General features: G+C 51.6%; 12 protein-coding genes across 12 annotated transcripts; 6 read left to right on the top strand and 6 right to left on the bottom strand.

Moving 5' to 3' along the window:
• Nucleotides 1-212: 212 nt before the first annotated feature.
• Nucleotides 213-2505, bottom strand: BO83DRAFT_365195 (uncharacterized protein). The gene is made up of 2 exons (XM_025529663.1): nucleotides 2124-2505; nucleotides 213-2070 (listed from the first exon to the last, which is right to left on the bottom strand). Exons 1-2 carry the CDS (start codon nucleotides 2245-2247, stop codon nucleotides 350-352), a joined length of 1845 nt encoding a protein of 614 aa, XP_025385938.1. The 5' UTR covers nucleotides 2248-2505; the 3' UTR covers nucleotides 213-349.
• Nucleotides 2506-2664: 159 nt separating this feature from the next.
• On the top strand, nucleotides 2665-4649 carry BO83DRAFT_88917 (putative endosome-associated ubiquitin isopeptidase (AmsH)). Its single transcript, XM_025537689.1, has 2 exons — nucleotides 2665-2920; nucleotides 2976-4649. The coding sequence occupies exons 1-2, from the start codon at nucleotides 2777-2779 to the stop codon at nucleotides 4473-4475; spliced, it is 1644 nt and encodes a 547-aa protein (XP_025385937.1). The 5' UTR covers nucleotides 2665-2776; the 3' UTR covers nucleotides 4476-4649.
• A 1-nt stretch (nucleotide 4650) lies between these two features.
• On the top strand, nucleotides 4651-5722 carry BO83DRAFT_450335 (alpha/beta fold hydrolase). Its single transcript, XM_025536799.1, has one exon. The coding sequence runs from the start codon at nucleotides 4715-4717 to the stop codon at nucleotides 5675-5677; it is 963 nt and encodes a 320-aa protein (XP_025385936.1). The 5' UTR covers nucleotides 4651-4714; the 3' UTR covers nucleotides 5678-5722.
• Nucleotides 5723-6110: 388 nt separating this feature from the next.
• On the top strand, nucleotides 6111-7563 carry BO83DRAFT_380193 (transcription elongation factor DST1). The gene has a single exon (XM_025531696.1). The coding sequence runs from the start codon at nucleotides 6504-6506 to the stop codon at nucleotides 7413-7415; it is 912 nt and encodes a 303-aa protein (XP_025385935.1). The 5' UTR covers nucleotides 6111-6503; the 3' UTR covers nucleotides 7416-7563.
• Nucleotides 7564-7748: 185 nt separating this feature from the next.
• On the top strand, nucleotides 7749-8171 carry BO83DRAFT_317885 (uncharacterized protein; the record flags this gene model as incomplete). Its single annotated transcript, XM_025527722.1, has 1 exon — nucleotides 7749-8171. A coding segment is annotated over one exon (423 nt), but the record flags the coding sequence as incomplete, so codon positions are not given.
• Nucleotides 8172-8243: 72 nt separating this feature from the next.
• BO83DRAFT_390827 (putative pectin methylesterase) lies at nucleotides 8244-9513 on the bottom strand (the record flags this gene model as incomplete). Its single annotated transcript, XM_025532878.1, has 2 exons — nucleotides 8244-8801; nucleotides 8869-9513. 2 exons carry the CDS (start codon nucleotides 9511-9513, stop codon nucleotides 8244-8246), a joined length of 1203 nt encoding a protein of 400 aa, XP_025385933.1.
• A 2359-nt stretch (nucleotides 9514-11872) lies between these two features.
• On the bottom strand, nucleotides 11873-15291 carry BO83DRAFT_380191 (plasma-membrane proton-efflux P-type ATPase). The gene is made up of 3 exons (XM_025531695.1): nucleotides 14670-15291; nucleotides 14394-14617; nucleotides 11873-14334 (listed from the first exon to the last, which is right to left on the bottom strand). The coding sequence occupies exons 1-3, from the start codon at nucleotides 15064-15066 to the stop codon at nucleotides 11983-11985; spliced, it is 2973 nt and encodes a 990-aa protein (XP_025385932.1). The 5' UTR covers nucleotides 15067-15291; the 3' UTR covers nucleotides 11873-11982.
• A 962-nt stretch (nucleotides 15292-16253) lies between these two features.
• BO83DRAFT_380190 (uncharacterized protein) lies at nucleotides 16254-16853 on the bottom strand. Its single transcript, XM_025531694.1, has one exon. It carries the CDS (start codon nucleotides 16823-16825, stop codon nucleotides 16643-16645), a length of 183 nt encoding a protein of 60 aa, XP_025385931.1. The 5' UTR covers nucleotides 16826-16853; the 3' UTR covers nucleotides 16254-16642.
• Nucleotides 16854-17224: 371 nt separating this feature from the next.
• Nucleotides 17225-18048, bottom strand: BO83DRAFT_380187 (uncharacterized protein). The gene has a single exon (XM_025531693.1). It carries the CDS (start codon nucleotides 17711-17713, stop codon nucleotides 17534-17536), a length of 180 nt encoding a protein of 59 aa, XP_025385930.1. The 5' UTR covers nucleotides 17714-18048; the 3' UTR covers nucleotides 17225-17533.
• A 1874-nt stretch (nucleotides 18049-19922) lies between these two features.
• Nucleotides 19923-20604, bottom strand: BO83DRAFT_380186 (uncharacterized protein). Its single transcript, XM_025531692.1, has one exon. It carries the CDS (start codon nucleotides 20129-20131, stop codon nucleotides 19967-19969), a length of 165 nt encoding a protein of 54 aa, XP_025385929.1. The 5' UTR covers nucleotides 20132-20604; the 3' UTR covers nucleotides 19923-19966.
• Nucleotides 20605-21656: 1052 nt separating this feature from the next.
• Nucleotides 21657-22365, top strand: BO83DRAFT_88742 (uncharacterized protein). Its single transcript, XM_025537686.1, has one exon. The coding sequence runs from the start codon at nucleotides 21804-21806 to the stop codon at nucleotides 22239-22241; it is 438 nt and encodes a 145-aa protein (XP_025385928.1). The 5' UTR covers nucleotides 21657-21803; the 3' UTR covers nucleotides 22242-22365.
• A 537-nt stretch (nucleotides 22366-22902) lies between these two features.
• On the top strand, nucleotides 22903-23581 carry BO83DRAFT_88744 (uncharacterized protein). The gene has a single exon (XM_025537687.1). The coding sequence runs from the start codon at nucleotides 23090-23092 to the stop codon at nucleotides 23489-23491; it is 402 nt and encodes a 133-aa protein (XP_025385927.1). The 5' UTR covers nucleotides 22903-23089; the 3' UTR covers nucleotides 23492-23581.
• The last annotated feature ends 192 nt before the right edge of the window (nucleotides 23582-23773 follow it).

Here is a 23773-nt window from a genome sequence, read left to right as displayed (position 1 = left end):
GAACAAACATCTCACATGGAATTTAACTCCATTACGCTAGAGCATGCAGTAGTTTAATTGATTTAAAGACGCCGAAACAATCGACTTCATGGTGTCAGTCGTTTTAAAGCAACTAATGATCTCGAATGATCTCTCAGTGCCTTTTTATTGCAATCAACTCCGGCTTGGATTAAGGTTATGTTACTGCACCATATACAATTCCATTCCTAGTTATTTGTATGTTCAATCAATCTTGAGAAGAGTCTATCATCTATCATATAATACTACAGTACATGCTAGTTATTACATATCTCATAACCAGATTTCAAATATATCCATCCATCCATCCAAACACCCAAAAGATAATCTCCTAATGAAGTCTCTTCTTCACCATCTCACGATGCACTCCCGTCTTATACGACGTCAACGTCCCCCCGAACAATCGATTCAACTGCACACTCGACACCGAGACCCCGCTGCGCTGGTACTCGATGCAAATATCCCAGATCGTCGACGTCGAGAGAATGTGCACGCGCACATCGCTCAGGTCGTAGTCCAGGTTCTCCTGGAAACTGGTTACCGGGTCGGTGCTGCCACCGTGGATGGTTTTCGGGAAACTGTCAAAGTCTGGTTTTGGTGTCTTCGCGGCATATTCGGCTAGGCTGGGGATGGATTTGACGATGTCGTTGGTGGAGCGGCCTGGGAAGATGAGTTGGAGGACTTCAGCGACGGAGAGGGATTCGCGGCCGCGGCCGAGGGAGAGGGAGAGGGTTTCGAATAGGCGGAAGGCGTCGCCACGTTGGGAGGGGTCGAGGGAGTTGATTTTCTCAATGACGGGGGAGTTGGGGTTCGGTTCGAAGTAGACTATGCTGCGGTCGATGCCTTGGGGGTAGAGTTCTTCCGGGTGGATGAGGAGGGGCTCGAAGGGACGGCGGTCCCAGGCTAGGAGGGCGTCGTCAAAGTTGTTGTTGCTGCGGAGGGATGTGCGGTAGCTGTCGTGGATGTGGGGGAATTGTTTGAGGTGGTCGTGGTAGTTCTCTTGGCCCTCGTCGGTGATGGAGCTTCGCAGGGCGGATATTTTGTCGAGAATGGGTTTGAAGTCGGCGGAGGTTGTGTTGGGGTCGGCCGCTGCTCGGGATAGAGCGTCATATTGGGCGTCGATTTCCCGCGACTGGTCGACCATTTGCTGGAGGAAGTATGCTTGTCGGTTGTCCCGGTTGAGTCGGGTCTGCGCGCGACTGCGCTTCTTCTTGGCTTCGGCGTAGCCGGGGGTGGATTTATCCATGTTGTCCAGGGCTTGGATGTCTTCGCAGAATCTGTCGTGAAGGGCAGTCCTTATGCGTGGTGTGTAGGGCACGGGTTTCCGGCCGGGGTCGGGACTCTCCGGAGCTGGGAGGAGAGGTTGGAATTCCCTCCCCGGGGGTGTGCTGATGTTCTTTTCAGCGGCTCTTTCGGCGACACGCGCGGCGTTGTCTATGGCGACGTTAAATCCTTTGTGGTTGACCCAGAATTTCTCGTCTTGAGGAGCAGCGACTTCGAAGGTATGGAGCGCGACATTCTCCGTCCAAAGCGACACTCGTCGGCGATCGACGACGTAGCGGGGGATGATGGCCTGTGATTCTGGCGATGGTAGAGACGCAAGCAATCGGATAGCCCCGTAAGAGTGTAGTCCCGTCTGCTGCATGCAGGTCTCCATGAACATCTGCCACCATCTGCCTGCGGTGAAATGGTCTTTGTCGGAGGTCGTGGCGGGAAGGTTCGCGAGTACTAGAAGGGTGTCGTTCTTTGGCAGAACACCGGTATGATCGCCATTGTCGGGCCCTTGCTCCGGGAAATGCTCCGTGAGCACAGGTTTCCAGTCGCCGATGGAGAAGACGTCCATGGACAATAACTTGTAGGAAGGATGGCTCTGGGCCAGTGGGTCTAGCAGCGGTCGGAAGTTCTGCAGCTCGGGTTCAACGAGGACATGTCGTCGCGGCTGGAGAAGGCGGTTGATCTTGGATGACCAGAGGCCGGCTCCAGGCCACAGGTCGAGGATGTCCAACGGCCGATTGCGGAGGAGGTACGGTGACAGGCGCTGCAAAGCATGATCTGTGTAACGAAGGTGTTAGAAAATACAGGAAGAATATATTAGCTGCACTCACCACATAGCTCCTCACTGACAATCTCCGGTTTCCTGTTGGTTCTCCGCTTGAGGTGGCCGGGGAAGCACTTGGCGATCGATTTCGCAAGCGGAAACCGTGAGAGGGCTGAGGCTCGTGGAGCCATTGTAAAGCACCAGGTCTGCGGACGAGACCAAGATGCAGAGCGATCAGCCTTTCTGGTATTCGAGGAAGGGGACCCTGGCGGACGGCGTCATGGTTGGGCGGCCGAAACGAGAAGAATGGAAGTGAAGGTGGAGCGGACGCCGAGAGATGGAGAGAAACAAATACCAGCGCGACTCGCCGGCCGATCTTCTTTGCAGCTCCGCCGAACTTAAAAAGAACCAACTTCTGCACTCTCTCCTGTACCTGACTAACTATCGCCCACCCCGCTCGGTTGGTGGAATGCAAACACGATGCACTTTGATTTAAAGCTATAAATTACCTGCTCCACATTTCTCGTGCCTGAACATCACCCGATCATTCGGTGTCTTGACTCTGCTGCCTACTATCATCTACATGCGGCACACCCCCACCACGACTGCCGCTGGTCTCGCGCCAGACGTCAATGAACTGCGACTGCTGCGACAGGCCTGCTGATTCTCTTCGATTTAATCATCATCATCATCGACCGTGAAATCGATTCATGCGCAGTCATGGCTGCCCATCTACCTCCAGCCACCGGTGCGGGGTCTCCGCAGAGCGTGGAATCGATCACTCGCATGGCTCAGGATTATGAGTACAACCCGTCTATACCTTTACGCTACTGGCTGCGAACAGCGTCTACGCTCATGAGAGAGGTTGGTATACTCCTTGCTTCGTATGGTGGAGTGACCTGACGAGAATGGTGGCTAGGCTCGCATTTACGAACGCGAAAAGCACGAAGAACAAGCCTACCTTTTATTGTTTCGTCATGCTCAGCTAGTACTGGTCAATTTGGCCGAACACCCAGAGGCCAAGGATGAGAAAAACCGGAAAGCTCTGGTGGAAGCCGAAAAGGAGGTCAAACGGAACCTGAAGGTCCTGGAAGTCCTGAAACCTCGAATCAACAAACGCTACGAGCGCTATACTCAGTTGATGCGTGAACGGCAAGCTCGCGCACCAGCAGCCGCGAATAACACTCCCACTTCAATCCAACGCCCCCCTCAGGACCCCGCCCTTGCGGGAGTTGTGGAACCTCTGGAAGCAGGAGAGAACAAAGACCTGGCGGTGCAGCTGGCCCGGACGGAGCTTAGCCGACGAGCGACTGTCCGAAAGGCTATCCGACAGGCAGGCATAACACCTGAGGAGGAGCAGACTCGCCGTGCAGCTGGCGTGTGGGGAGACTGGGAGCATGCCCTGCGCAAAGATGGATCCGAGGACGATGACTTAAGCCGGCGCATACAGAACGTGAGGATACAGATGGACGATCCGCGGGCGGATCACCGTCCACAGGTTGCTACTAAGCCTATGGTTCGGCCATCTTCAGCAACCTCTTCGACCGGCGCGTACAAGTATCCGAGCGTCCCTCGTCAGAAGCCGCTGGAAGTTCCGTCGGCCGCAAAGGTTGAGCCTAAGATTGTTCTTCCGCCTAAAGCACCCGCACTACCTCCTAAGAAAGCTTCGTATGTACATGAATTGGCTGGCCTCGAAGGACCTTCACCTCCACCTCGTCCAGACAAGATCTCGTCCGCAGGGATCCCAGCTGAGCCTCCTGCGCTTCCTGGAAAGGTTCCAGCAACCGATGGACCAGCTGCAAGCCCGGATCTGGACCCGTCCAGCTATACCTTTAAGCCATCTGCTTATCTCGAGAACGGAACGCCTCTGCGGACGTTGTTCCTGCCACCTGATCTACGCAAGCACTTCATCTCACTGGTATCCCCGAACACGCAGCGCAATCTAGAGACGTGCGGCATTCTGTGCGGCACGCTTGTCTCCAACGCCTTGTTCGTGTCGAGGCTTCTCATCCCTGAACAGACTGCCACTTCGGACACATGCGAGACGGTGAACGAGTCAGCTATCTTCGACTACTGTGATTCGGAGGACCTGATGGTGCTCGGCTGGATCCATACGCACCCGACGCAGACGTGTTTTATGAGCTCGCGCGACCTGCACACGCATTGCGGATACCAGGTGATGCTGCCAGAGAGCATCGCAATCGTGTGCGCACCTAGTAAGACGCCAGACTGGGGAGTGTTCCGACTGACGGATCCGCCGGGGCTGAAGACGGTGCTCAACTGCACGCAGTCAGGACTCTTCCATCCCCACGGAGAGGCGAACATCTACACCGACGCACTGCGGCCGGGACATGTATTTGAAGCGAAGGGATTGGAATTTGAGACGGTGGATTTACGTCCAAAGGGGTCTCAAATTTGACATTAGATCTTTGTTGCGAATCACTCTGAGCGTCGATAGCATATGATTTACATGATAGGAGCTAATGAGGAATGATGCACTAGCCAATATTTGACTATCTAGTCTATCAGCTAGACTACAATGAAAATAGCTAACTAAACCAACAAAATACCATGTGACGATCCCTGCAAGCCTCATCCTTTTATGATCCACTCATACTCCCGCTTCTTCCACAACACACTACTACTACCACCATCATCATGTCAACTAATCCCCTCTACATTGGCACCCACATTTCCATCGGCCCCCACAAGCTGTACCTGCATCTGCACGGCCCACTCCGCACCACTCAACCTCTAACCATCTTCCTCGCCGGCGCCGGCGACGTTTCTTCTAGCTACACCGCTGTAATCCGGCTATTGAGCCCCTTCGCTCCGTGTCTGGTCTACGACCGCACCGGTCTCGGCCGCAGCGATGCCCCAGACCAAGATACCAGCTACAGTCCCAGCGCGACTCTCGCCGCATCGGAATTGCACACTCTACTTACCAACGCAGATCTCCCACCACCATATGTCTTAGTGGGGCACTCATACGGCACGATTATCGCGAGGGAGTACCTCCACCTTTACTCGGATGATATCAGCGGGATGGTACTCGTCGAGGGATCAACAGAGCATCAGTACACACTGTTCGACGATAATCCCAATCTGGACAGTGATATCACTGCTGTCCTGGGAGAGATGAACTTCGCTACGGTGACGGGTTTACGCGAGAACGCTAAGTTATCTCGGGAGGAGTGGAGAGAGCGAGCGAGGGATATTGCGCGGGGAATGGGGATGTGGGAGGCTGAGAGGGGGAATCTGGTGGGGGTTTGTAGGGAGTTGGAGGGGAAGAGGCAGTTACAGGTGCAGGGAGGAGGGTTAGGGGAGAGGCCATTGTCTGTGGTGGTGGGACGGGGATGGGAGGATTATCAGAGGGTTTATGAGAGGGGAGTAGAGATGGGGAATGGGAGTGGTGAGCAAAGAGAGGCGGTTAAAAGGTTCCTGGGGAGATGTAAGGAGGTGGTGGGGGAGTGGCAGAGGGAGCAGTTGAGGTTGTCGAGGAGAGCGAGGTTGGTCGAGGTGGATTGTGGACATCAGGTGCATTTGGTGAGGCCGGATGTAGTGGTGGAGGAGGTGAGATGGGTGTTGGAGATGATTGAGAGAAGTAGTAGTATGTTGTAAGTTTACTATAATAGGTAGTGGTGAGATATGCTATGTCTATTGCAGATGCATCAAGAAATTCTCAGCAGAGTATAACTGCAAGACACAGAAGTGAGGCAGTTGTGAGTCTTCGAGACTGTATAAGTGTCAAGATGACAGCAATTTGATGCTATTCCCACCGCAGGCCTCCCCCCCACCATTCCCAATCAGGAAACCCCGGGCTTGGCGCCATCGCAATTCCAGCGAAAGCGACTTGCTTTTACTGCTTTCTTCTTCTCTTCTTCTCTTCTGCAACTCTCCACTGCCTTTCTGCTACGGCTTCTTCTCTCTTCCTATCATTTTCTCAACCTCATCTTCTTCCGGTTCTCGTTCGCTGCATCTCCCCTGCTGCGAGAACCCTTCAGATCCACCTCTCAGTTAATACGAGAGTTTACAATATCTTAACCTCATCCATCTCTCCTCTCCTCCATTCCCGGCACGGTGAATCCCACCGGCTCGTGCGACAGAGTGAGTCCACCATCATCTCAACACATCCCTTTGATTCTCCTTTCAGGCGCATCCACTTCACTTGTTTGTGGCTTGGTTCTTTTGCATTCCCTGCATCGCCGGTCAACTATATACTTGCCAGCGAATTTGCACGTGCACTGTCCCACACGTACAACTGTCCCGACTCCACCCCTGCTTGAGTTTGTTCCTGCGTACTGTCGCACATACTGTTACTCGCTATCGCAACACATGTCGCTTTATGCCCACGATCGCATAAACATCATACTGATCGTCATAGGCGCTATAAGCTCTATATAATCGATATCTATATCTTCACCTATACTCTCATCATATATCCATCATGTCTATGGACGCCAAAGAAATCGAGCTCCGGGCCAAGGCCATGACCAAGGCCGCCTCCTCCAACGAACCTCCCTCTACCATCATACCTCTGCTCAAGCAGCTGCAACAAGGGGTGAAAGCCACCGAGGACCTGCTGCGATCCACCCGTGTCGGTATCGCCGTCAACAAACTCAAACAACACAAATCTCCCGAAGTCGCCCGTCTTGCGAGCGAAATCGTCTCCAAGTGGCGCCACGAAGTGAACAAGCAAAAGGCCGGGGCCTCCCCCGGCGCCAGCCAACGGTCGAGCAGCTCTCCCCATCCGAAAACCAACGGCACCCCCTCCGGCGGTGCGACTCCCTCCGATAAGGCCTCGAAGCTCTCAGTGCCTCCCGACAAGCGTACCTGGAAGGCCGATGGCGTGGACACCAACCAGACCGGCAACAGAATTCGCGATAGCTGCATCGGCTTGATGTACGATGGGCTGTGTCTCAACTCGGTTGAATCCCCACGCACAGTTCTGTCCAAGGCGTCGGCCGTCGAAGCGGCGGCCTTTAGCGACCTCGGACCGGAAACGAAGGAACAATACCGCACGAAGATTCGCAGTCTCTACCAGAACCTGAAGAACAAATCGAACCCGTCACTGCGCGTACGGGTCCTCAACGGCGATGTGACGCCGGAACGGTTCGTCCGGATGTCGCACGACGAGCTTCGGTCGGAGGAACAGCAGGAACGCGACCGCAGAATTCAAAAGGAAAACATGGACAAGGCGATGGTGGCACAGGCGGAGCGGAGTATCAGTACAAGCTTGCAATGCGGCAAGTGTGGACAGCGCAAGGTGACATATACGGAAGCGCAGACGCGCAGTGCAGATGAACCGATGACATTGTTTTGTACGTGTATGAACTGCGGCAAGTCATGGAAGCAGTGACCATTCTGCCAAATCGATTTGATTATACTCCATTCATGTTTTACTCATCCATTCAATTTGTATTTTCACGATGGTGTTGGGTGTGATAGGCGAGGAGTTGGTTGTGAGGTTCAATCCAGTTTATGTCATGTGTCATAGATCATACGTCATTCAATACCTTTTTTTATACCACCATCACCTACCTACAAAGTAAACAACAAACCCAACCCCAACAACCTACTTACTTCCCCTATCATCCCAACGAACAACTACGTACACCACAATGCCAGACAGATCCATTCTAAAGTCAACAACCCACACCTTCCTCACCACCCTCACTCAATCCCCCCCACCCCCCTCTCCACCATCCTCTCCCAATTCACCTCCTCCCCCAGCACCACCCCATTAATCCACGAAGCCGGCCTCCCCGACCTCGCCCCCTTCCTCGGCCGCGACTTCACGGGTCAAGACGGAGTGAAAGCTTACTTCGAGACCATGGGCGCGGCGCTACGCTACGAGGGGATGCGATTCGAGGATGAAACGGACTGGGTAATCGACGAGGAGAAAGGGTGTGTTTGTGTCCGTGGGTGGGCGAAATTCATTGCCAAAGAGACAGAAATGGGTTGGGATGAGGGGTTCGTGTATAGGTTGAGGATTGTGCAGGATGGTGGTGATGGGGAGTGGAAAGTGCAAGAGTATAGAGTGTGGGCGGATACGGGGGCGGCGTATTTGGCTATAACGGGGAGGTTGGATGATCTTGTTCAGCAGCGGAAGTAATTTGCATGTGTATGTATGTATGTATGTATGTACATACTCCCATCCAACAGGGAGAAGAAGAAGAAAAGAAACTCAAGAGGATGAGACAACATCCCAATCAATCCACGCCACATTCCCCTCCCTCCCATCCTCGAACAAAAACACCCTCTTGGGATCCCTATACCTCTCCTCCTGACTACTACTCAACAACACACTCACCTCACTCTCCTCCCTGCCCGTGATATTAAACCCCGGGCCGAAGGCCCTATACTCCGCCATCAGCGTCTCATTCTTACTCCACCGATCCTCCCAATTGATGTAACCCGATGGCTCGATGCTCCCGTCCTCGTATGTGTTCGCGAAGATGGATCGGTGCAGCGAGTTCCACGGTCTGCCTAGGGCGCAGGACCCCTGGATTTGCTCTGCGATGGAGGAGTTCGCGGCGTTGATGGTCGAGTCGTGGATGTAGACTCCGTAGTTGTTGCGGACGGTCGTGTTGGTGCCCTTCCAGGCGGTGATGCCGCCGCCACAGGAGCGGAGGATGATTTGGGAGGATTGGATGAAGAGTGTGCCGAAGCCGTACAGGAAGTCGGTTTGGCCGGCGAGGATGGATTTGTACATGTATGCCGAGCCGAGTTTGCCGATGTAGATCTGTGAAGTAGTGGTTGTTAGTGGGGTGTGGTGGGTTGGGGATAGAGGATGGGTGGGGGGGAGGTACCGTGTCCTGGTAAGAGTAGAAGCCGCAGTAGTAGAAGCCGCCGTTGGAGCGACTAAAGCTGATAGCGTGCGCCGGACCAGCAGAGTACGGCGCGTAGGTGTTGCGGAAGTCAATGTTGTATACGCGGAAGTTGGTATTCCCGAACGGGGTGTCCGCTGGCACTGGGTACCCTGTTGTGCCGGAGCCAGTGAGACTGGCGTCCAGGGTCGGGGCAACGACCATGACGCTAAACCAGACGTTGTCGATGTTGCCGCTGCTGTCGCTGTTGGCGCCGGCGAAGGTGAGGTTAACGGTGTTGCGGGCTGGGTCGGTTAGGGCTGCGCGGTCTGGTTGTTGGCCGAGGAGGGTGATGGGGCCGGAGCGGGTGATGTTGACTTGTTCATTGTATGAGCCGGAGAGGAGGAGGATGGTTTGGGAGGAGTTGTCGTTGGGGAGGGCGTTGATGGCTGCTTGGAGGGTGGTGAAGTTGGAGATGTCAGAGTGGGTGTTGGTGTTGGAGACGATGATGGTGCCGGGGGGGCATTGGAGGGTTGTTTGGCATTTCTCGCGAGCGGCGGTTGAGAGATGATTTGAGGTTGGAGAAGTTATGGCTGCTGAGGAGGCTAGGATGGCCTGGAGGGCCAGCAGGAGGCCGTGGAGGAGCATTGTGTGGGATGTAGGGGGAATTGGCTTGCTGGTGTATAGATTCAACCCTGTTCATTTTTGTGGCCATTTTATATGATCATCGGGGCAATCTGGGGATGCGGGGATAGTCAAGCTTCTGCATGGTGTCAATTACCCCAGACTGGCATTCTATCATGGCATCACCGTATGATGCATGGGCTTCTTCTTCCCCAGACGGAGGCCGGAGAAATGTGGTGGCGCCGGAGAATTGCGTTCCACCTGTCGGGTTGAAGGATAGGGCTCAGTTGGACTGCAGTTGGTGGAGTGAGCTTGCTCTGGGGTTAGATGCATTATTGGGATGAAGTTGTCTCCATATTGATCGGGGGTATCTTCCACGGTCAGTTAGTGAGTTGTTTGACGTGGTGGTGCTCCGCGGACAGCCATGGTGATCCGATATCTCATAGATGCGCTATGAGGCCGCGCATCTGGTCCAGTGATGTTTAATCCCTCATTCATGCAGTGTGCTTGTCCGATGGTGCGGGGAGAATTATTCTGCGTGAGCTATCACGGCTAAGCTTTTTGGAGCTGGTCAGGCTTGTCTGTCATGGAGCTTAGTAGTGGACTTGAGCCGATGTAATGCCGACGACTTTTCTTCCGAGAGAAATGCTTGGTCTGCAAGTTGCTTTAGCATGAATGTAGCAAGTCGTATGCATGTTAAGCACGTAAGATAGCTAATCCTTCACCAGAGCTTGCCATCCTACCATAGCCTCTAAATAGTTAAGAGACGAGCAATGTCTGAACAGGACAATACTCTCGTCTATAGTCGACTCGGAGCATGCTGACATGCTAGAAGTGCCAGCACCTCGTCAGTCAATTCACAGTCAGTTTTCAGCCTTGTATCTGCATATGGCGACCATAGCTATCTAGGATAGAAGCCATCAGTCAGTTGATGGCCACCCCATATAGGCCACGGTGAACTCGTGGAGCCGCTTGCTCTCAGAGAAAGTATCACTATTCAGTAATAGCAGTCACATTAGGCTTCGAATAGCTAAGCACCTCTCCCAGGACTTGAAGCCATGCTTCATGCTAGCAAGTTACTTGTCCCATCGCGACGTGTAAGCGTTGCTGACGCCAATCGCATGACTTGTTCTGTGTAGACAATTTTCTAACTATGAGTGTACGGGAAGCAGTAGATAGTTCCCAGCTTTGACGAGGGAAACTTATGGAGGTCTATAGAGTTAATGTCACTCGGGATACCCAAATCTGCAGAAGCAACAGCTACTCACCAGCTTAGTTTGACAGACGCATGTTCTCGGATCATGATTAACAACCTTAAAGTCATTAATTCAAGCGCATGATGGGACTTACATGCCATTTGGCGGATACAGAAATTTGCTGGGAAAGGCCATTCCCCAAGCTTGTTATAAGTACTCAAGTATTGACTGACTGAAGTGAAAGAAGTCATCCTCACACTGTGCAACTGACATTCATTGCTGCTGAGATCGCTAGCCTGAGGCACCCAAGTAAAAGCTGAATCACGACCCCATAACAGACATCACCAACTGGACAACCCCAACCTTAGCAACTAAGTAAAGCAGCAATGCACGCCCACCCTGCACAAGCACAATGCGCATCCCTAACTACATACCTACAACCACCACCACACCAATGCACAAGTAAAGCGCACAAACACCATCCGTGCATCACACTATCAACGCATCCATCCATCGGTAAATTACACCTCCCCATCGACACGAGGCCAATTAGACCAGCGTCATATACGAATCTACGACTACCTCGGCCTCTCGTAAACGTATCCAACAAGCCAGCCGACCAATTAGTCGACGACTGACTCGGCAGGTACAAGCCGACTGATAGGCGCAATACGAGTCTCCTCTCGTCTCACCCGACTCAATAGCTCGGATCCACTCAAGCTCTCTCTCACACACGCGTATGTTCGGTGTCGAGGGCCGAATGCCTGTGTGAGGTGCAACGCAACGCAACTGGCTGTCTAGCTATCGGCCGGAGTCCGAACGGGCGCAGGTGAAACGGGAACCGAGAAGATGGTGAGTGAAGTGGTGCCCCTGACTCCAATTTACCGGGGTCCACTGCACCCAGAACTTGGTCCGATGGGTGGACCGTGGTATAGGTCAGGTCAGGTCAGGGCTGAGGTGGTTCGGTTTGGTTTGGTTCGGCTAAGTGGTCGGCAGTGAGCGCACTTTGATTATTGATTTCGTAAGAATCCAAAGGTCGTGTGGTTGAAGATTAAAATTATGGAATAGTTACAGTGGAAGATGTATTAATTGAACCCTTGATTGACTAAATTTACCACTATTAATGACATACATACATGTAAAAAGAAAAGAAATTGACTCTATCAGTAGAGACAAGGTAATAAGGAAAAAAAAGTCTATAATACGGGTAAAAAGGGTAGCCGGAATTCCAGCTCATGCATGTATGCGCAGCAAGTGATATCCAGGTCGGATGGTATTAAGGAGCGCAATCAAGCGTTTACTCATCCTCTTCGACCTCGGCGCGAGCACCCAGCATGTAGCGGCTCTTGCCGTGGGCGTCGACCTCGTGCTCGATGGCCAGCTTGGACAGGTGGCCAAGCAGGTTCTCGATCTGGGTGTCGGCGCGGGAGCGGGTCTTGCGACCAAGGTTGTCAAGGAAGGGGATGCTGGAAAGGAGGTAGTACACCACAGCGATGATGATGGTGACACCAATGGAGTAACCCCAGAGAACAACGACGGTGACAATGTCGACATCACCGTTGATGGAGAAGTCGGCACGGTCAACGGGGTGGGTCTGGAGGTAGTCGCCGGAGAGCCAGCCGAAGACACAGAACAGGGTGGCGAGCACATCGACAATGAAGATGGCGCCAACCAGCTGCCAAGAGGGCCAGGTCTTACCACCACGGGTGACGAAGATGAGCCAGTTCTCGGTAAGGGCAACCTCAAGGAAGAGGATTTCCTGGGGAGAACCGAAGTTCTGGATGATACCACCGTTGGTGAGGAAGAGGGAGGCACGGATAATCCAGGTAGCGCCAGCCAGAAGGATACCGAGGATGATGGAGATAACCCAGATCTTAGGCAGCTGCCACTCGACGGGGCGCTGTTCGTAGTGGGCGTTGTCGTAGGCAATGGCGATGGTGGCCAAGTCAGCGAACAGGGCAATGAAGACAATCAGATCGGCACGGATAGTCTCGTCAATGATGATCATGGAGGTGACAAGGTAGACCTCAAGGTGGATACACAGAGCAATACGGTACTGAATGTAGGCCTTCATACGCTGGAAGATCTGACGAGCGAGCTTGATAGCATCGACGATGGTGGACAGACCGGGGGCAAGGAAGACAATATCGGCGGCAGCCTGGGCGGCCTCAGTGGAACCCTCGACAGCGATACCACAGTCAGCCTTCTTGAGAGAGGGAGCATCGTTGACACCGTCACCAGTCATGGCAGTCAAGTGACCACGCTGCTGGAGCATCTCGACGACCTGGTACTTGTGCTCGGGGAAGACCTCAGCGAAACCGTCAGCCTTCTCAACGAGGTCGTGCTGAGCAGAGCCAGCAAGACCACCGTGGATCAGACGCTCAGAGTCGTAGACCTTGGTAGAGAGAGCAAGCATCTTGCAGGTTTCCTTGGCAATGGCAAGAGCATCACCAGTCAACATCTTGACGGACAGACCAAGGTGCTGGGCCTCAGCGATGGTGTGGGCGGTATCCTCACGAGGGGGGTCGAACATGGGGTACATGCCCAGCAGTTGCCAGGGCTCACCCTCCTTCTGGACGGCAACACCGAGGGAACGGAAACCACGACGAGCAAACTCAGCAGCCTTCTCACGGAACTTGTCGGCCTCCTCCTCAGAGCACTGGGACATGTTGAGGATAGCCTTGGGGGCACCCTTAGCGCAGACGTAGCGGACACCATCGCAGGTACAGATGGTGGTGATACGCTTGGAGACGGGGTCGAAAGGAGTGTACTTCTCGGTGACCCAGTTGCGGGCGAGAATCTCACGGGCCTTGGGGTAGCGACGGAGGGTCATGATGGTGACCTTGTCGATGGGGTCGAGGTTCTTGATGTTGTGGTTGGAGGCAATGGCAGCAACAGCCATCATCCAGTTAACATCAACACCCTCGTTGACGTAGGGCTCACGGATGGAGAGCTGGTTGGCAGTAAGGGTACCAGTCTTGTCAGAGCAGAGAATGTCGACACCAGCAAGGGACTCAATGGCAGTGAGCTTCTGGACGATAGCCTTCTGCTCAGCCAAGTAGGCAGCACCGACAGCGAGGGTGGTGGTAGTGACGACGGGAAGACCGACGGGGACACCAATGATCAGGAGAATCAGGGTGTAGTGGAGCAAGTTGCGGTCCTCGTTCTCGGGAGTAGCGATCTTGAGGTGACGGTAGAAACCACCGATCCAGGCAGCGAGAATCCAGAACATGACAAGGACGAGCAGGGTGGTACCGATGTTGTCCATGACAGCCTTGAAGTGACCCTGGTCCTGGGCACCCTGGACGAGAGCAGCAGTCTTACCGACGAAAGAGTGGCGGGCGGTGGCAGTGACAATAGCGTAGGCCTTACCACGCTTGCAACCAGTGGTGTAGTAGCAAGTGTCAGCCATGTACTTGTCGACAGCGAGAGATTCACCAGTGATGGCGGACTGGTCAACGGCAACAAGGGAGACACCGGCACGGGCCTCAATGCCACCATCCTCGTCGTCCTCATCCTCCTTCTCCTTAAGGGTGTCGTCACCAACGGTGGCGAGGTACTCCTTGTAGGTCTCGAAGTTCTCGGGCTTGTCGTAGTCACAGATCAGGCGAATATCGGCGGGAACGACGGTACCTTCCTCGACGACAATCTATTGAGAAGTAGGTTAGACAGTGCTGACAGAGGTGATAAGACATGGGATATACGTACAATATCACCAGTAACCAGTTCACGGGCAAGAATTTCCTGTTCCTGACCATCGCGAATGACGATGGCCTTCATAGCAATATCACCCTTGAGGGAAGCGACAACGTCGGCAGCCTGCTTCTCCTGGTACCAACCGACGATAGCGTTAAGCATAAGAATACCAATGATGACACCGAAATCGATCCAGTCACGAAGACCAGCAGCAAGAAGGACAGCCAATTCCATAACTATAGCACTGTTAGTATCTCACCCATGTCCTGTCAGAGTCGATTGCCTTACCATAAAGAATAGGACCACGGAAGTAACCAATGAACTGAACGAAGAAGTTGGTCTTCTCGGTGGTCAGCTCGTTCCAGCCGGTACGCTTGCGACGAGGCTCGATGTCGCTGGAGCGCAGACCGGAGCGCATGTCGGTCTCGAGCCAGTCATCGGGGCAGACGAAGCCATCCTCCACGCCATCACCCTTCTTGCCGAAGAGGGAGAAGCCCTTCTTCTTCTTGCCGGCGCTCACGCCACCGGCACTGGCAGTCGAACCGCGGCGCTTGTCGGGGGCGGTCGAGATGTAACGGTTCAAAGCGGCATACTCGTCGAGACCAGCACCATCATCAAGTTGAGGGGCGCGAGAATGGTCACCATTCTCCACGTCAGGAGCATAGGAAATCCTCCGCTCCGCCATTGTTGCTACGGCTCACACAGCCTTCGAACCCAACGATATGAGCAGACGCAAACAAAAAATGACGGGAATGGCAAGAGTCGGATAGTCCTATGAAGAAGAGAAGAAGAAGAGAGGGGAGCGAAGGGAGGGAATGTACTCTTTAATATTTGGGGGTGGGCAGCCTTCAATTGCACGGGACCAGACAAACACGTCTGTCTTCTCTAAGCTCCAACGGGCGACCTTCCCTGTGCGTAAGCCCACTTTTTTTTTTTTTTTCGCCTTCCTCCATTTTATTATTTTTTGATTTTCCGTTTTTCCGTTTTTCTTTTTTCTCTCATTTTCTTTTTTACTTCATTTAATTTTCTCCAACTCGGTCTAGTCTTGGCCGGGAGCAGCAGTAGCCACTTGATCGAAAGTTCGCTGTCCCTGGTAAGGTAAGGTTGTGACTGGGACCCGCTTTTTGCCTCCCACGCACACACATTTTTCTGCTTAACCCGACGCATCGCTAGTGCCGAGTGAATTTCAGATGATTATTTATTTTTTGTTTTTCATTTTCCCGTTTCCATTACCTTGTCTGGGTTGCCCAGCCCAGTTTGCCAAGTGGATCCCACCTCCCGGATCGAGCCTAGTCTGGGCCGTGGAAAAACTCTGACTATTCCCAGACGGTCACCCAATGATACGGCATCTTACGCCGTTCGCCTTTACCAGTCAGTCTGTCTCGATCTCTTACTGAATGGCTTCTTGTTGCTCTGCTCCATGACCGGCAGCGCTGTGCCGAGTTCGCCCCCCCTCTCCCCTCCCTCCTCCACTCTCGCTCGTTCCCCTACCGTAAATTCTGGGGAGAGAACAAGAAAGGATGAGGACTCCCCGTACGCACCCGATACACTGGTCGGGAGGAGCTTGTCTCTATTTCCTCGGAGCTCACTATGGACCTGAGGTATGCTACTGGTAAGATACGGGTACGAGAGCCGACAGAGGACGGCTCTGTCGGCCTTTCGGCCAGCCCAGGGCCGTTCTCTTTTTCCACTTGGGAAAAGAATTCCTTACCGTACGGACTGTACCGTGTGAATGGTCTTTTTGCCGCGTGCGGGTGGTGGCCCTCGTTAATTTTCCTGATCCTTTCCCTACTCTCGCTCTCTTTACTATGCGCGATTTTTCTCGTCGCCTTTTGACCCTCGCGATTGATGAGAGTAATAGTAATAACCCATCCTAATCATGCTATTTGCTTGTTGGTAAGTCAATCGGCATTGTCTGGCCGAGACCAACAGAGAAGAATCAAAAAAAATTTAAAGGGTAGATAGAAGGAGACAGAAAGAAAGGGACACATACATACATACATAACACATACACACTATCAGACCCTCTATGTGTTAATCATTGGCATATTCCTTCTGTGTACTCCGTAGCACCTGGCGCACTGCGATGACATCGGACTTCATAGTTTCAGTAGTTCCCTTGCAGAAAAGAAATGATCGTTACCCTTCTTTTCTTCTGCCCACAAGAGGGATAGAAAGGGACATGATCTGAGGAAAACCAAGGCCCGCTACAGACGAGACATACATACACTATCTAACTACTACCTAACTAAAGAGATGAATCAGCGTCTCTCTTTTACTTGCTGCGAAATACTCCGATCGTGAAGCGCTGGAATGACTGGTTTTTCTGTACCACAGAGTAGCAGAGCCAGGGCCGTCCTACCCGATCTTGGAACCACGAGCTGAGCCAAACGGGAACGCAAGGGGCGAGTTCCAAGAACTTGGATGATACCATTTCCGGCCATGCAGGGTCAAAACAATTCAGCTAGATAGATAGTCTACTTACTCCCTACGATTGACTACGTTTTCTTCGATTCTTTCGATTCTTTCTTCAGTCTACGGAATTAACTGACATCATCGTCGCATGTCGTAGGTGGCCGTGGTCGGTGCTGTCAGACGATCCGTTTTTGAGTTCCCATTACGGTGCCGATTGACCGTGTCTCGGGGAGGAAATGAAGAGTAAGTAAAATGATGATGAATTCATGGTGGTGATGATCGTGCCGACTCGGGAACTGACTCCATTGCCCGCCCGGTGCGCGGCCCCGTAGAAGGTTAGTAGGAAAGTAAGTGGAAGTAGGTATCTAGGTCAGAATGAGCCGTACACACTACACAGAAAGTAAACAGCTGCCCCGTCCCTTATCCAAATTCAGAATTATGTCATCAGGATTATTTCTCCTGTGCGATCATTTGTTATCGGTGAGATGGATGGATGAATGGTCAATGGATGGGATGATTTGATTGCCATCCCATAATAATAATTATTATTACCATGCAATTACCATTGCGAATCGCACCCTTCGTTATCTTCCGCCTACGCACTTCCCGAGTTTGTCCCCACGCGCCTCGCTGTGGCCCCCCCCTTCCTTCTCTTCCTCTCTCGCTCAGTCTCTCTCTGTCCCTCTCATATTAGCATCGCTATTATTATGATGATGATTGTTTCTCGAAATCTCGCACTAATGCCAACCTGGAGTCGATCGTCCACCATTTTCCAACCATCCCATCCTGTGAGCGTGTGACGACGGGGGAGGGGAGTGGAAGGTGTGCTGCTCTCCACCCTCCTTATTTACGGCGCGCCAATCCCATGCATCTAGCCCTGATTGAGTTTCATCCGATTTCCTCTCGTGGGGAGCCATGGGCTCCATCGGAGAGCGTCATTTTTGTCTGACTGGTTGACGTCGGGATGCGACTCCGCCGGCTAGGTACTCGGGACTCCAGTCTGGGATTATTTGCTCCCATTGTTGCTGGGGGACCCGTATCATTGGTCTGGTCTTGCTATCAAGTGAGTAAGATTACTTACCTTACTCTCGGCCCTGCTATCGTCGCATTATTGATTAGCCAAGTCTGGCAGCAGCAGTAGCAGCAGTAATAATGAAATGAGCGCAGCAATATAGTTTCATGATACAACAATAGTAGCCATAATAGCCTCGTCTGGGCATTGATCGTTTTCGTATATACGGTGACTTCATCTGTGGCCAAGGCTGATCGCATACCATACCGAAACCCCAGTTCCAGATGGTCTCCGCAGATAACCCTGCTGCTGCTGCTGCTGCTGCTTCTGCTGCCGCTGCCGCCGCCGCCCATTGTACAGAGCACGTTGCGACATTATTCCAATCTTGCTCGATTCGATTTCGATTTCGATTTTCGATTTTTTTCCTGGGCGTTTTTTCTACGACGCCATCTGGTTGACAGGTTGGCTTGGAAGGATGTGGGAAGCATGCATGCATGGCCACGACCCCAGCGAACCAAGATTTTTACATCGTTTCCCCTTCCAGATGGATGCAACTGGTTGCGTCTATCATGTTAACCTTACCAGCCAGCCCAATTCTCTCCCTCCTCCTTCTACCGATTCTACCCGTGCTTCTTCTCCAGATAATGAGTAGTTAGCCCAGACCATCTATCTATTCGATACCGTCAAGCAAAGCAAATCAAACCACTAGCAGTAGTAGTACTACTAAAAAGAAACGCGCCATTTTCCCATCAGCCCAGCTCAGCCCAGACAAATCAGGATCTCTCCGGAATTCCCAGGAAAAGCAATCTATACTCCCTCTAGGGATACACACGGAAGTCCCGAAGGGAATAAAAAAAAACTGCATAGTACTTGTGATTATTGGAAAATGGCTTGTCTGACAAGAGAAAAGGAAGAAAGATATGCATGCATGCACGGCATTAATCCACAACCACGTAGCCCGCGTCCGGGCGCTGCGCCCCAGATCGCCTGACAACGTACATACTAACTAACCATCCATCCATCCATCGATGATTGTTCCAGTTGTTTTCCAGTGCCTTCTCGCTATTAGACTTTTTTCTTCCGTTCGATGATGGTGTCGCCGATAAACAGGGAATTCCCATGTTCGTGACTTCTTCCTCCGCACTTCATAAGCTTTCAGCGCGCATAAGGCTTGTCTTGGACTCAAGTCACTCCCAGGGTAATACTTAAATGAGTCTATTTTGTTTTTTGGCCCTTTCGGTAGTTTTGCCAAGATGGTGATCCGTTGTCGGGTTACGGTATCCTTGTTCTTGTTCTGCCTTTCTCCTCCTCCACATTCTTTTTCGGTGGTTGGGCTGGTTAGTTGCTGCTGTCCGAATCCGGATGATGGGGTTTATCTCCAAGCAAACGCCGTAGATATTCTTAGTAGTGTAAGTAAGTAGGTTCGGCTTTCCGCTACGCTACGTGGGCGATTCAGAGTGATGCAACTACGTATGGTATCTACGGAGTAACATTGGCGATAATTGTTCTTGGCTGGCTCTACTAGTTGTAGAATAGCATCTCTCGGAGTTGATGGGTTCGACTAGTAGTATTTTCTTCGATGATCCCTTCTTTCTCCATAATATATATCCCATCAATTTGAGGCTCGAGATTGACCACTCTATTGTGATATACAGCCTTACCTCACTCCCCATCTATTATATACCATGTGAAGACCAGTGGGATGAATATACACAGTACTATGTAGTAATCTTCTAACTACTCGGACGATAGAAACTATTTGCTTATTCCAAACAAATACAAAAAAAGGGCTTCGGAATGTAAAAGGGTTCAACTTTAAGCCACCCAACTTACTCCGTGCTGAGTAGTAGCAGTAGGATGATGGGGATGGGATTCACCGTCATCCCGACCGGGTCTCGATCGATACCGCCCGCACTCAGCTCCCACCCAAGTCCGAACGAAAGAAAGCCCTGAACCAAATAACGCATATCCATTCATCCATCCATCCATCCATCCATCCAACCCCAGACGCGGGCGGGATTAAACCCGATGATATTTGTGGAGGAGGAGGGAGGAGACATCCCATCCGCCCAACCATACCTGCAGAATACTACACTTACTGCAACTCCCGTAGGTAAAGTATTTCATCGGGCGGGCGGTCTCGCGCCCCATTCATCCATCACATCACATAATGGTTGCCGTACCATCCATCCATCCATCCATCCCCAACCAACATGAGAGAGCTCTGAAAAGGCGACCGTACACATGCAAGAGAAAACCATGGCATGGCATGGCATGGCATGGGGTCAGTGAGATTTTTCCTTTTCACGCGGATCGGATTCATCCTGTTTTCCCTTCCCTTTGCTCCGATGACCTGAACATCATCACTTAAATCACACACTATCTATCTATCTACCTGTATCAATGGCTAGGTAAGGTCTAACTGGGCTGAGCTGAACTGAACTGATCAGCCGCGGGAAAATAAAATAACACTCTACCTCTTACCATAAAATTAACTCAAAACCACATGCAAGTTTACTGTAGCATCATCACTAACCTACGGAGGGTAATCCCGCTTCATCTACTGCATTCTCTCACCGTGACGCTCACCTTAGTCTACGCACTTACCCTGGGCCCTAGCAAAGCAAAGCAAAGCAAGCAAGCCAACAGAAGCCCGAAGTTTAATCCCGGAGTTCGAAATGAATGAATGATGGAGGAGAAGGATGAGTTATACCTAATTCAGATATGATATGATAGTTCCGGTGCTACTCACTTAGGTACACCGGGGTTTAAGTTAGTTACTTAGATTGGTTAGTGAGGTTTGTTAAGGGATTGGGAGGGTGGGTGGTTTGGTTTCGCCTCGCCCGACGGGGCCGATTGAGCGGTTTCCGCGGTTTGGGTGGTTAAGTTACTTGCATCGGTAGGATGATGATTCTGGATGGGATAGGGCATAGGGAGATTCCCTCACGGGGGAAGTTTCGCCGTCGGGTTGTTATGTTCCTGACGAATGGAAAGGTATCCCATGTTGTAGTAGTAATGGTGATGGTGATGATGATGCTATTCCCGTTTATGCTACCATTGTCGGTTACTACTATGGTTGAACTGATAACTACCATTAGCTAACTCCTCGAGTAATGAGTAAGATAGCATACTCTGTACATACGCAATTAGTACTGTGTACAGCCCGTGCACCACCCAACCGCCCCCAAATCATCATCACCATCCGGATGCAGTCCATGGTGATCAGAATTCCGGGGGAATCTCACCGTTGCCCGGTATTATTACAGGGATAAGGGGAACTTACTTAGTAGGCCTGAACTTGAACCTGGGGCAGCAAGGCAAGGCAAGGCAGGGTCGGTATGCAAAACAAAAACACAACAACAACCCACGTCAGCCAAGACTCGAAAACCGAAACCCCCCAGCCATCTGGAAAATACCAAACTACAGGATCCTAAGTATCTATGCTACTTTACTATTTCTGGGGTTCAAAGGGGGGGAGAGGCCCCATAGAAGGTCAGCTGAGGGGGAGGAGTTGTTAAGTTACTATGGAGAAAGAAAGGAAGTCATCAACCCACATCCCACACTGTTCACCCCTTTATGTGTTGTCCCATTTTACCCCATCCCATCCCATCTCATCCCATATTTTCCCCAAAGGCCAAGACCAGACCAAAAGTCAGGGCCAAGGCCAACAGTAGTAAACTACTTAGTCAGTGAAAGGTAGCTATCGTGGAGTGCACTAAACCAAACTCATTTTCTCCATTGCTCTACACAGTTAGACTAGATAGATAGATTACTTGGAGAGTAAATAATAATCCCACGAATATACTTAACTGTAGCTAACTAGATAGAGAGATGAGATACTTTTAGATAAAAAAACCCCAAAGTGGATATTTCAGAACCAAAAACCCGCAATCCCAGTACCTGGATTCTCCGTCACACTAGTCCCAATTCAGGATTACTTACCTTCTTAGCCGAAGTGGAGCACCCACACACACCCACCCACTCACCGGAGTGGTATGGGCGGGCGCGTGGAAATAAGAGAGACCTGTGTGTGTGTGTGTCCCCCCCATTTCGTGTTTTTTAAAACCGCACTAGTACCTGGTACCTCGCCTAGTCGGGAAAGTACCTTTTACCAAATTTCAAACTTCCCGAAGTGTGCTAACCTTACTAAGTGTGTGTGTTGCAAAAAAGCTCCCCACACACGCAAACCGTGGAACGGGTTGAGGGCGAGTGTTTCTCGGTCGGGATGTCAGTTCTGGCTGCTGTCGCTTGTCGTCTGTCTGTCCCTGAACCATAGAATGGGAGGTGATGGTAATCGTTCTTGGTTCGTTGGTGGTGATGGTGATGGTCGTTTCGTTGTCGATATTTGGGGTTTGGGGTTGTTTCGAATTTCTTTCTTATTGCTTGGGACCTTTGTATCAGGGTTTGAGGTTATTTGGTCCTGCTCTCCGTAGTTAGTTAGAGTATCTCTTTGTTTTGTTCATTGAAACCGTTCTCTGACAGCTGGGCTGAAATGAGATATGGCGTTGTCCGTTGTCGTCGTTAGTTAATCTACTTAGATGATACTAAACTGCTCATACTAATATTGACTGAACTTTCCCTTCGGGAAGGTGAATCGAGCTACGTACCTATGTACCATACCTACTTACTCCGGACGTGGAGCCCTACATAACAATGCATGGAGACAGGGGACACGTGAGGGATGCCAACCCAGCAGCAAGCAAGCATTCTGCATGATCGCAACCAAAGAAACAACAACAAAAAAAAAAGGGTTTCGAGAACGGTCAAAGAAGGTCATCGGTATTGCCGGTGTGGATTGAAAGACCGAGACCGAGACCGAGACCCTCCCCGCGTCGTCTATCATGACTGTACAAAGGACAATATGGAGAAATCAATCAGTCACAAGTCGCCTCATAGTGATGGATGACCACACAATAGTGCATGATATTATATCCCGCAATGGAGCCATAGTCCATACAGATTGGAGAAAAGTGAGGCTATACCGTGCGGGCGCGCCACTGCCAAAGTCCGGAGTAGTAGACCGGAGTACGGAGTAGATAGTAGGAGGCTAACTCCCACTACGGGTTAGACTAAGTGACTAGCCCGCACTTCCCCGAGCGCGGACTAAAATACCTTAGTAATGGGGCTTATCAGGGCAATTGATTGATTGATTGATTGTTGGAGGAGGGGCCCGAGATTTGTCCACAGTAGTACTCCGTAGTAGTGGTACTAGTAGCGCCATACTCAGTCGGGAAGGAACTGACTTGGGACTCGACTGACTGGTCGCCACCGGACCAGCCGAATGCAAGGCCCCAAAAAAGTGAGGGGCAACAAGGACCTTCTGACCGCATCGAACCCGCAGATTCGCCGTTCTCGACGTTTTCTAGAAGGCTTCGACTGGGGCCCTTGGAGCCAGTTAGCTGCATTTCATTGTCCAGACGATTCTTCTTGGTTTTTGCCGCTCCGAAATTTTGGGGTGAGGGTTCGAGATCAGAGAATTTTTCTGGGGCTGACATGGCACATCGGATGTCGGCAGCAGGGGACACTGAATTGGGATTTGTCGAGGGGTCATGGCCACCGGGAAGATGGGGAGAGTAGGTGCTACGTCATAATCGGCAGTCCGATAGGGAAATCGGGTAAAGTCATAGTGTTGGTGGGATTGTCCTTATTATTGATTTTGGCCTCTGGGGCAATTTGCCAATAATTAATGCGACTTTTGGTGGCTTTCTCTTTGAGGGACTCGCAAAGCACAGTCAGTAGTCAGTCAGGCCAGTGTGTTGGCTAATGGATGGGGGCAACGAAATTCCCCTTCGGGATAAGGTCGGCTACCCGTAAGGATGCTAAACCACTTTCGGCCGACCCTCTCGTACGAGCCGTGTATAGATGACGGGGGTGAGACAATTATCCGCACGATGACGGCGCGTGTTGGCCCGTATGACAAGAAGTCATGGCTTACACCTCGTAATCTTTACTATATTCTATCTTC

The sequence above is a fragment of the Aspergillus eucalypticola genome (assembly GCF_003184535.1).
Source record: "Aspergillus eucalypticola CBS 122712 chromosome Unknown BO83scaffold_20, whole genome shotgun sequence".
Lineage (NCBI taxonomy): Eukaryota > Fungi > Ascomycota > Eurotiomycetes > Eurotiales > Aspergillaceae > Aspergillus > Aspergillus eucalypticola.
This window is presented reverse-complemented; position numbering and strand designations above follow the sequence as displayed.

Bases quoted from the DNA above. Each gene is read 5' to 3' on its own strand.
- BO83DRAFT_88917 (XM_025537689.1), top strand. From the start codon at position 2,777: ATGGCTGCCCATCTACCTCCAGCCACCGGTGCGGGGTCTCCGCAGAGC. The intron at 2,921-2,975 runs GTTGGTATACTC...AATGGTGGCTAG, and splicing joins CGTCTACGCTCATGAGAGAG to GCTCGCATTTACGAACGCGA.
- BO83DRAFT_450335 (XM_025536799.1), top strand. From the start codon at position 4,715: ATGTCAACTAATCCCCTCTACATTGGCACCCACATTTCCATCGGCCCC.
- BO83DRAFT_88742 (XM_025537686.1), top strand. From the start codon at position 21,804: ATGGGCGGGCGCGTGGAAATAAGAGAGACCTGTGTGTGTGTGTGTCCC.
- BO83DRAFT_380186 (XM_025531692.1), bottom strand. From the start codon at position 20,131: ATGAATCCGATCCGCGTGAAAAGGAAAAATCTCACTGACCCCATGCCA.
- BO83DRAFT_365195 (XM_025529663.1), bottom strand. From the start codon at position 2,247: ATGGCTCCACGAGCCTCAGCCCTCTCACGGTTTCCGCTTGCGAAATCG. The intron at 2,071-2,123 runs GTGAGTGCAGCT...TTCGTTACACAG, and splicing joins TGTCAGTGAGGAGCTATGTG to ATCATGCTTTGCAGCGCCTG.
- BO83DRAFT_380190 (XM_025531694.1), bottom strand. From the start codon at position 16,825: ATGGCCGGAAATGGTATCATCCAAGTTCTTGGAACTCGCCCCTTGCGT.
- BO83DRAFT_380187 (XM_025531693.1), bottom strand. From the start codon at position 17,713: ATGGCTCCCCACGAGAGGAAATCGGATGAAACTCAATCAGGGCTAGAT.
- BO83DRAFT_380191 (XM_025531695.1), bottom strand. From the start codon at position 15,066: ATGGCGGAGCGGAGGATTTCCTATGCTCCTGACGTGGAGAATGGTGAC. The intron at 14,618-14,669 runs GTAAGGCAATCG...ACAGTGCTATAG, and splicing joins CCGTGGTCCTATTCTTTATG to TTATGGAATTGGCTGTCCTT. The intron at 14,335-14,393 runs GTACGTATATCC...ACTTCTCAATAG, and splicing joins AACTGGTTACTGGTGATATT to ATTGTCGTCGAGGAAGGTAC.
- BO83DRAFT_380193 (XM_025531696.1), top strand. From the start codon at position 6,504: ATGTCTATGGACGCCAAAGAAATCGAGCTCCGGGCCAAGGCCATGACC.
- BO83DRAFT_88744 (XM_025537687.1), top strand. From the start codon at position 23,090: ATGCAAGGCCCCAAAAAAGTGAGGGGCAACAAGGACCTTCTGACCGCA.